A 10,914-nucleotide genomic window follows, 5' to 3' on the forward strand; every position below is an offset into this window, starting at 1 on the left:
TTGCCACAGACTCTGCATGAGGAAAATAGAAACCAATATCAAATTACATCAATTATTTCTAGGAAAGAAAGATTAGGCCTTTTTAATTCCCCTCTAGAATTTATTTGAATTTCCTGCAACAATGTATTTTGAATCTGTAAAACAAAGAAAAAGAAGCAAAGTGGATACTTTGACTTGTTTACTCATTTAGAAGACTACAAAAATGATAAAAAAGTCATTTTTAAAAAGCAAAGTCTCATATTCAAATGGTCAAATCAGAAATCAAGATGATTTCTGTAGCTTATTTCAAAGCATTACAAACAAGCCAGTTAAAGAAAGAGAAATATTATTATACAAACTGAAAAGTTGCACAAAAATAGCTTTATTACATTTCATTTTTAGGACAATATACCAACCTTAGAATGCAAAAGCAAGCAATATACAAGGTCCCATTTGCTGTCAGAAAGGAAGTTGACTGCAAGATCTCAGGTAGCAGCTTGTACAAATAATAGTCAAGTTTTCGTTTCCTGAGAATAGCTGCAATCTAAGGGAGAAGGGAAGAAAAAAAAAATTGAGGATAAACATTAATTCAGTTAGGCACTTTTTGCACATGGTAAAGAAATAGAAAAAGGGAAAATGAGGCATGCCCACTTAAGTAGTAAAACAAAGACTATTAAACTTTATGGACAATACCACAAAGATTTGCTTTGAACTCGTTCTACCCGTTACAATATTTATACCAGGAAATACATCAAGCAATATGAAATAGGAAGTATAGGAGGAATTTTATTACCTTGTTAACGTTGGCCATAATTGTCAGAAACACTGTCTGCCAGATATCAAAACTTTTAAGATGTTGATATATCTACAGAGTTCTATCTTTAAAACAATTGGACAACCATATAATTATGGTCAGAATATCACTAAAGTAATCCAAATACGTGCCTTGCACCATGCCTGTGAAGTGGTGATGTATTTTTAAAGATTTTCTACTTCAATTAAATAACTGCAAGTCCTCAAAAAATGTTCACCATCTGCTGGGTGAACAACACATTCCTGACATATTTCACAGAATTGGTATATTACCTAAAAAACTGCCTATAGCAGAAAACAGGCTCAATCTAAAGAATAAACATTCTTTTTGTTCAGTTTAATGTATGTCCCATGTATTATAAAGAGTAGCTTATTTAATGACTCAAAGAGTAAATTTTGTCTACAGAAATTCTGTAATTAGCTAACAGGATGATGTAGCAAACCACGCTTGTCTCAGAGGTACTCAGGGTTAATACAAAAGGCAACAGACAAGCTCAAGTAAGGGAAACTCTGGTTACACCTAAAGAAAAAAAAGTTTTCATTTGAGGGTGGCTGAATAGTGGAGGAGGCTGCTGAAAATTATTGTGGACTCTCCACCCCTGGAGACCCTTGAAACTTAACTAGAAAAGTCCTCAAGCACCTCAGGGCCACCTAAGGTCCCTTGAACCTGTGTGCTCTTACAACTCCAGGGAAGTACACTTTGAGTGCACCATGAGACAATTTTTCATTCTACAAACATTATTATCTTCAGCTGCACTGATCTCCCTGAGACTCTCAAAACTGGACTGAGTTTTTGGTCAATGCTTAGAGAAGTTCCAAACAGAGCAAGCTTCATATTGCTAGTGCTGATGAGAAGAAAGTTATCGTGTCAAATCCATACTGCCAGCACATCTCAAAGTCTTGGTTGTCAGAGGGAGATATTCTTCCCAAGCATCGTCCACTGAATAGCAAGTAGATGTTTTAGAATCAGAGATGGGCTCAGGATTCCACTAAAACTAACCACGGGAAAGCTCTGCCAAAATCTTGCTTCCAAAATGAAGCTTGAACTAAGGATTAAGAAATCCATGCATGAACAGACCTCTGAAAACAGATTTACACATTACTTAATCAAGTGTCAAGACTGCTTTGAGCATAATGGATTAGGCAATAATGCAATCCAGATAATTTTTCTGCTGAAGGAAAGTCTTAATGTAGTCTAAATGCCAGATAACTAGTTGCTACCCACTCAGGTATTTCTAGCATATTGCAGGAAGGACATGAACATTGTAACAAAATAACCATTTTTTTAAGAACACAGCCCTTATACCAAAGCGTGAAGCCTTGCTCCCTCAGACCAAAGTGTAAGAAGTGCAACATGGAAAGACTGGTATCTTATAAATTAATGTCAAATCAAATCCCAAAATTTATTTCTGTAATGTCTCCAGGAAGTTTCATATTAATGTAAATTTCTGCTTTCCCTTCTCTTTACTATGCTACTCCCAAATGAAAAACAGAAAAGAGCCAGAAATAATAACACACAAACCATTGCAAAGAAAATTGCTCATATTAATTAAAAGAGAAATATGTGTAAGAGCAATAGAGCTCCATGCACACACACAACAACAACAAAAAAAATTTAAAAAAGAAAACCACACAACACCTTATAAAAGCTTAAATTTTCTAACTGCTTTATAGACATCAACAAAGCTAAATATTGTGCAGGGCTGAAAGCAGGCAAGAGCAGACTATAGAGTTCTTCTACTCTTCTACTACCAGTGATGTGATTACATGGAAAAAAACCCAGATATTTCAGGATACCATTCTATTGTCCCTATCAGTGCCACACAATTCAGAAAAGTATTATTGAAGTGCAGAAAGATTATGAAATCTGATGTCAGATTTATGGCTCCCACTGGGATACACTTCACTCAAATCAGCTGGGAGAACATTGTGATGAAAACCAAATTCTTACAATAAATGCACAGGTCAAGGCTTCCACTTAGCAGTGGATGCCAATAGCAGAAAGAATAGAAGGAGAGGGCATCAAGACATCCAGTAGGTACTTCCTTGGCAAAAGAATAATCTCCATAACGATGCTAACAGATGCATTGAAAAAAATACCTGGTATTAATAAAGGGACAAAAAAATATTTTCTAGCATTAACTGTAGAATTCACACAACTGCATTTTGACTCTCCAACATAAAAAATGTTATTATAAAAAATCAGTCCACCAGTTTCAGGATACTTCAGTTTGCAGAATATCATTACCCAATGATATTCTTTTTCTTTTTAATTTAGTCTTTATACACAAATGCTAAGCCCCATGGATCTAAAAAAAATCAGAATTTATTTATTGCATCCTAACCATGGAAAGAATATACACAATTCCAATGCCATCCCCAAACCACAGCTACACAGCCTACTGCAAGATTACAGCTAGGCAGTTGCTGTTCCAGCAGAAAAGGAACACAAGACTCAAACCCAAGCACGATTTGAGGCACCAGCCAAGCCTGATTATTTTCATGATGTGTCATGTAACGCCTACAAGTATTCATCATCCAACCACAATAACCTCAGCTTCACCTCCAGTATCCTTAATCCTCAGCTGTATCCCTGAACTATGGATTCCACAAGAGGCACTGCACACAAAGCATGGTTTGACTTAATTAAAGTACTAATTGGCTGACCAACACACAGTTGGACAGGTTACATAGCAGGCTAAAAACACCACAGGCTTTCTGCCAATTCTGCTGTCCTGCATACAACATTTTTGTCTCTCCCTCCTCCAACCTCCCTCCTTAACCATGTAAACCCAAGTTTGTACAAAGTGTATGACTTCAAGGACGACTCCTCCATCAAAATTTGGTCAAATTAGACAACACATACTACACTGACTGATGGAAAATGGAAACAAGTACTACCATCTCTCATTCCTTCACAACATCCAGCTGAAATCAACCACACCATAACAAGCTTTTATGGAATGTCTGCACAGAAATATGCAGACACTTAGCCAAATCCTTAGGAAAGCAGAGTTCAACAGCATTTATAAGCACAACTACCTGACATGTTGAGGCACCTTTAAAATGCAAATTTAGAGATTAGCAATACAACTGTGCACATGGTTTATATAATCCATGTGATGCAAGTCATTAAAAACCCAAGGAAAAATTCATAAATTAAGTCACATGCTAAAAGCAAAGCAATCTCCAGTATTTAAAATAGTTAAGAAAATACTTCAGATTACTCAAGTGGCAGGCAGAGATACAAATACATGCTAGATTTCTTTCAAAATTGTATTCAGTTATTTATATGCTCTTTTAGAATAATTTGCAATTTTTTTACAAATTTTACAACAACATTACTCCTTTGTTTTATAAAAATTATTTTTAAGCTCTTTGGAGTAACTGAATTTCAAAATGCCCTCAGGTAACACTTGAGTTTTGAAAGACACTTGTTCAAATAAGCAACTTCTTTCTCATGTGTCCTCTGAAACACTCAGATTTGTTCTTCCTTATTTAGCTCGTCCCTTCCTGATTTCACAGATTACAAAACCTGGGTTCCACATTGTTTAATTCATATCAAAAACCTGGCTTCCACATTGTTTAATTTCATAACTCAGTTCCTGCAGTACTCTGAGGAAGAAGCATGTGTGCCTCCTGCTCTCTGAGTCGCCCTGTCTCATGCGAGATGCTATATGAGGATCACCATCAGTGGGTTGAGTTGTTTTGATCTGAATTTTTTTAAATTTTCCATATCACCCAATCAACTAAAAAAAACAGAAACAGACAGTACTCACACATTCTTTGAATGACATCTAAATTACCTTCAAGCCTGGAATCACTCTCATCCCATGACAACTTATCTTTAGTATTTGTTTTCCTTCTACTGAAATGAGTTGGAGACTGAATTTCATTCAGTCTAACTCAGCATAATTTTAAAATGTCTAACTCAGCATAATTTTCAAGGATTATCCTCCTACCCTGAAAGTCTTACACCCTACAGTAAAGCTGTACCAACTTAAGAGAACAGATTTATTCCTTGATAAACAGTCCCTGCTAGTTCTCAGTATTTGCAGTGTCTTTACCAAGATCTTGGCTCAGTCAGTCAAGGCTGAGACTTGCCCTCATTTCCAACAGTACCATGATGCAGGTGCCTGGTTACCTCTTGCATCTTTGAGCACAAATTTTTTAGTTTACCTGAATTCATTATATGATTCTTTTTCAAGAAATTTTCAATTTATGAAAGAATTTTTATAGCATGGCCCAAAAGCCACCTGAACAGAGTGGAATGATCGCAGCCTGGAATGAAGAAGTCACAGATTCTTACTTTAGTAACATCTAGGCTAATTTTAGTCATATTTAATCCAGCTTCCAGAAGAATCTAAAGGCAAGAAGACAATGACCTAATGTCATTCATAACATAGCAGAGAGACACAGGACACTGCACAGTACTAAGACGAACAGATATCCAAAAGAAGGCAATCACATACCACCATCACAGTAACTCTAGGTGCTGGATCACACAGAAGAGAGATTACTGACAGTGTAACCCAGAGATCCAAGCTGGCATCCAGAAGCATATTCCACAGTAACACTATCATTCTCCCTAGTCTCCCCACCCTACTTCTAAACACACAATGGTTTGCAGCACAAAAAGGAAAAATCACATTTTAATATACCCAGCAATTCCAGTGTATTTTAGAATACAGTCTGGGCAGTGCAGCCTTCCTGCACACCTCAGAAAGATGATATATGACAACTCCATCTGTGCTGGCAGATAAGAGGATCCACTTTAGTGTTAGCTGGCTCCCCACCTTTGCTCAGGACCAGGTCAAACAGCTCTCCCAAGGGAAGCTGCATGCAAAGCAAACCTGAAGCAACCGCAGCAGAGCCAGTGTGCACCATCCATCCTTGGGAACAACCTCTGGCCCAATCCTACACAATGTGCATACAGCCAGGAAAGTGATGTGAGACTCACACTTCAGCTTGACCTTTGGCTGGTGATTCTGTCCCACCTATAACTGTTTTCTAAATAATTCACTAGCACAGTAGGAGTTGTTCTTGCTGTTGTTGCCTCCAGCCAAACAGAGATTTCCCTGTGGAGTGACCTGCCAGCTGCCACACCTTGCACTGCAGCTCCCTGGCCCATGCTGTACTCATACCACTGTCCCTCCCACTGATATTGCAGAGCAAGGAAAAGCACTTCATATTTATACAATAGCTGATAGCATTTGTGTCTCTGACAATATGATACCCAATGCTATCCTATTCCTAGAGAGGTTACAGAATACAGAATGGAGATTAAGATACAGAATGCGGTTAATGATGGGTCAAACGGCTCAGGAAGACAACAGCACTGGAATCCTAAAAAAGACCCTTCTGACACTGAAAGAGAAAGAAGCAACTGGCATCTAAAAACCTGAAGATTATTCTAGGCACAGGAAGAAGCAGATATGGCACAAGTATAAAGAAATATTAGAAGTGCAACCCAAATGAGAATCAAAAGTAAGAAAATGGGTGTGAAAAGAGTATGAGAAGAAATTAAGAAAGAAAAAAAAAAATCAATAAAATAGGGTAAGTGCTGAGGATCATTAAAATCTGTACTGGAGGTACTGGAGCAACAGACTCTGGTTACATCTGTTCTGACGAGTTGGCTGAACCACCCCTCAGTGCAGAGGACATCTGAAACAGACCTGCTGGCACCCACCCCGCACTAGGCCTGCTGCTCCCCTGCTCTGTGCCAGCAGATCTGTGTGGGAGAGGTGGCTGCAGTCAGAGCCAGGAGTAAGCCAGGAGTCAGCTTGGGCCAGTGCTCAAGCTGTGCTCTGGCTGTGCCCTTTAGCAGCAGGAAGGAAGGACAGCAGATTTAGGGGAGGAAGGGGCTGGTGCTGGGAAGGAAGGGCAGGAGATGTAGGTGGGGAGAGGAAGACCTGTGTTTGAAAGGGAAAAGGGAAGGACAGAAGTCAGGTTGCAAAGTGAGGGAGGAAGGCTGTCTTAAATTAGGTGAAGAGAGTAGACAATCAGACTAAGAGAAAGGGAAGGTAAATGGCACGACTGACTCTTGCCATCCCATAGGTAAATGGTTAGAAGAAAGAGTTCTAGAGGTTGCTACTACAAATTAGCAAACAAACATTTTTTACTTTATTCAGAGTAGGTGAAAATGTTACCTGATCAGATTATCTCGGACACACTACAAAGCCTTCATATGAGCACATTTATTTACTGTGCACTATCAGCAAACAAATGTCTAAAACGTACAAACCCCCAGGAAAAGAGGACTTTGCTCTAATGTATGTGATGAACAGCACTTTACCCATGTGAAATCAACAGAATCTTGGGAAATGGAAGCTGAGACAACTCAAAGCCAGTATTCCAGCCTTTTCCCAGCTTCATGCAATTTCCCTGTTAAATCATTTTCTTCTCCTCACCTCTGTCAATTTCTAGAGAAAACTTCTCCAGCTTTGAAAACACAAGATGACACTTTCCCTTTTTGTTTAGCTTTGACTAATGTAAAAACAAAGTATCGATGGAAGAAAACACAGCAAGTTCTGAGGAAGGACTTTTTCATTGAAGCTTCAAGATATCAATGCAAATAGTTTTCATAAAGTATAATTACAAGTTTTATGAAAGACTGTTTAGGGATTCTTCTGCAGGTATAGATGCTAAGCAACTTTTTTTTAAGTGGGTCTCATAAGATTTGCATATGGAGACATTCAGTTTGTGAAAACACAAGCAGTCTTCCTTACAAAACAGGCATTCCTGTCAGCCACTTCATATGGGGAGGGACAATTTAATTAGATGTGAAGCCCATTTTCACTAAAGCAATCCATTTGTACTGGAGCAAAAATAAAGACAGTGCAAGTGTGGTGTCTCAAGGCTATATTTTTTTCCAACAAAAAAAAATACTCAAGCACAATTACTAAAAAGAGAAGGAAAAGAAACAAACAACAACTAAACAAAAAGTACAGCACTACTTAAAAGCAAAGACTCTATACAGTCACTTACTGACAGCCAGTATTTCACTTACTAATGCCACTTAATTCAGCTCCATCAGTCTCCCACAGACCAAGGACAAACAAAACATTTAAGAGATGTGGGGTGAAGCTGTTATGAGTTTGCACTCTGGATTGTAACTGTCCCTAACCACATTCTCTCAGAGAACAACCTCTGGATATTTTTTCTCATCTATTCACTCATTTCTACACAAGCTTTGTGAAAGGAAACTCTTTCATCTCCTTTCCTTAGTTATTAGCTTGTAGCAACAGGAGGAACAATCAGAAGCCATTTTACAGGCTTGACATAGAAAAATGAAGTGCATTTTTTGTTGCTGAGCTCTACAAAGGACCAGGACTAAGTACTGCCAGAAACATTTTGAACACACACTGATATAACTATAAAGACAAAATAACTTAAGTGCATCCTCTTATGTGAACCTGAACATGTCTGCTGTACAACTGTGGTATTTCCTCTACAACTAAAAGGTTTTCAGGCACAGCTGTAAGTCCAGCAAAGAATGAATTCTGTGATGACTCTCTTAGTACAAGACTGTTCTTTCCCTGCCAGGCTATTTAACTTGCAAAGCTTCTGCTTCCTCCTCTGCAGCCCACATTGCACCCTTTTCCTCTTTACCTTACACTGGTTCTGGTGCTCATCAAATCCTGCTCAACAATCCAATTCAATTCATTACTGCACCTGAAAATGACCCAGCTAAAAGCAGGGTAAGTAACTTCTTCTGGGTTAGCTCATGGAGAGATGAGGTCCAGAATCACACAAAGAAAAGATACAGTTATGTGTCTGGGAGCAGAGACTGGCAAGTGCTTCCTCTCTCTTTAGACAGGATCTGAGAGCAGCTCAGCTTTAGATTACTCTGGCAGGTCAAGTTAAACACTATCAATAAAAACCTAAGAGAAACTAAACTGAACTGAAAAGAAGACAGTGCAAAAAGTGAGGCAGAGGTTTTACAATATAGCAGGACATTGGTTGAGAAGGTTCCCTCCTCACTTCGGGTTTGTGACAAGATGTAACTGTTTATGGAGTCACAATGCAAAACAGGTCAGGAAAACATTTTGCATTTTGAGGTTTGTTTTTCTTTTCAAAGAAATAAAAAGCAGGAGCCTTCCCCCAACCCATGACTGCACAACTGAGTGAACCATAACAGAGCTATGAGCAGGAAATCTCTTGACCAGGTTTGGCTGATGGGGATTTTTGATTTAATTACACAACTGTTTAAGCTGCTTTATATTGAGCCAGACCTGAAAGATCACCACTACACCTCTCATGGCTCACTTGAAAACCATGCTCTGCTGGTACAAGTATTTATGCTCCCACAGAGCAAACTAGATAGAAAACAGATCCAAAGAAACTAATACTGGTTAAAGGAAGAGGAGAGGAGAGAATGTTCTCTGCATTAGTTTCATTATACAGCTCACTGTATGCTCCCACCACCAGTGCCAATCCTGTCTGTGGCAGTTCAGAGGGAAAATGTTCACTGTCAGACAGGACAGCTCCTTAGGTTCACACTGCTACGTCACTGTCTCATCATATAAATGGATGTCATCACAATTTCCACTCAAGAAACCCTTCAATGGGAGCTAAACTGAACTACGTCAGGATGCTGCCATCCCACTCCTTTCCTTCTCTTTATTACATAGCTCAATAATTTTGCTGCACCACCATTGGTGCAGACTCGATGACTTGTGCTTCTTTCTGTCACGTCAGCTTGGGGGCAGCTCGGTGGCCAGCTCCCTCCTCATTCCCCAGGGAGAAGCAGGGAGGTGGGGACAGAAGGGCTCCCCTGCAGCGATTCCAACTTAGATTGGCTTCCAGGGTATGTTTACACAGGTGATGCAAGCACATCTCAGCTCTTCTATCTACACCCTAATTTGCTGGAAATGTGCCAGCTGCAACTGAGGTGATATAACCAAGTCTAATTGCACACTCATACTAAGATACCTCACCTGTAGGATACTCTCTGAACACTCAGACTCCTTCAGCCTTCATAATTTTTTTTTTAGTCTAGCTTCATTATGCAATGGAATCTCCTTGATCTTAAAGCACTGATTACGAAGGTGTCACCAACACACGTGCATTACACTTGCTACTGCCAAAGACACAATGCTAGCCTCCCAGGCAAACACTAAGGCTTTTCATTCAGGTACCACAGGTATTGGAAAATGACAAAAACACGATGTTCAGGCATGTGCCCATGCCCCTCTACCCACCAGCACCAATCCTCTCACAGTATGTTATGCCTCCAGGTGCCACCACCCCCTATGTCCTTCCTCTGCCCTACTTGGCCCAGATTCAACATATTCTTTCATGTCATGCCTTTCCCCCCTCAAACACCGGCTTCTCCCCACCACCAAACCCTGCAGCCCTTTCACCAAACGGCCCCACCACCATCCCTCTCCTCCCCAGCACCAGACTCCACACCAAACCATACTATTTACGATTCTTTCCCTTCACTCCGGGGTCAGGAGTCTTGTCTCCTGCCTTTTGCCTCTGACCATAACCCTCTTCCCCCACCCCAGACGAGCTTCCCTTCCTCAATAAGCCTTATGTCCTTCCCTGCCACCCCAAGCCAGACTCCCCTCGCCATGGCACGCTTGTGCCCTCCCCAAAAACACCCCTATGCCCTTCCCCCTCCGCCCAGGCCAGGCTCCCACCACGTCCTTTACAGCCCCATTCCACTCCTGGCCAGGCTGCCCGCTGCGCCCCAGTATCCCCCCAAAGCCAAGGCCAGGCTCCCCCCTGCCTGACACCCCTCCTGCCCTTGTCGCCCCAGGCCAGCCCCCCCTCGGGCCGGGCTGCCGCACACACGCACGCACACACCCACCCACCAGGTAGAGGGTGCCGTAGATGCGGAGGGACTCTGCCAGGGCGCTCTGGGTGACGTGCAGCACAGCCCAGGAGCACTTGGGGTGCCAGGTGTGCCCGATCTCGTAGCAGCTGTGGGGGATGGACTTGCTCAGCGCCGCCATCTTTGCAGCGCGCGCGCGGAGGGGAGGGGAGGGGAGCGGGAGGGGGCGCGGGGCGCGCGCGGCCGCCGCGTCACCGCCGCTGCCGGGGGAAGAGGTCGCGCGGGGCGCTGCGCGCGCCGGGGTTACTCGCGGGCACCGCCGCTCTTCCCACGCCCCCGCC

General features: G+C 41.5%; 1 protein-coding gene across 2 annotated transcripts in view; it reads right to left on the reverse strand.

Moving 5' to 3' along the window:
* The window catches only part of TMEM135 (transmembrane protein 135), a 158,244-nt gene extending 147,346 nt beyond the window's left edge, over positions 1 to 10,898 (reverse strand). Inside the window, exons 1-2 of one of the 2 annotated variants that reach the window (XM_064409589.1) lie at positions 10,614 to 10,898; positions 396 to 523 (exon numbers count right to left, since the gene is read on the reverse strand). In XM_064409589.1, the coding sequence (XP_064265659.1) occupies positions 396 to 523; positions 10,614 to 10,754 (269 nt within the window). In that variant the 5' untranslated portion in view covers positions 10,755 to 10,898. The remainder of the gene's footprint in view (positions 1 to 395; positions 524 to 10,613) is intronic. The other variant, XM_064409588.1, reaches the window with a different exon arrangement.
* Positions 10,899 to 10,914: the final 16 nt, after the last annotated feature.

The sequence above is a fragment of the Passer domesticus genome, chromosome 2 (genome assembly GCF_036417665.1).
Source record: "Passer domesticus isolate bPasDom1 chromosome 2, bPasDom1.hap1, whole genome shotgun sequence".
Lineage (NCBI taxonomy): Eukaryota > Metazoa > Chordata > Aves > Passeriformes > Passeridae > Passer > Passer domesticus.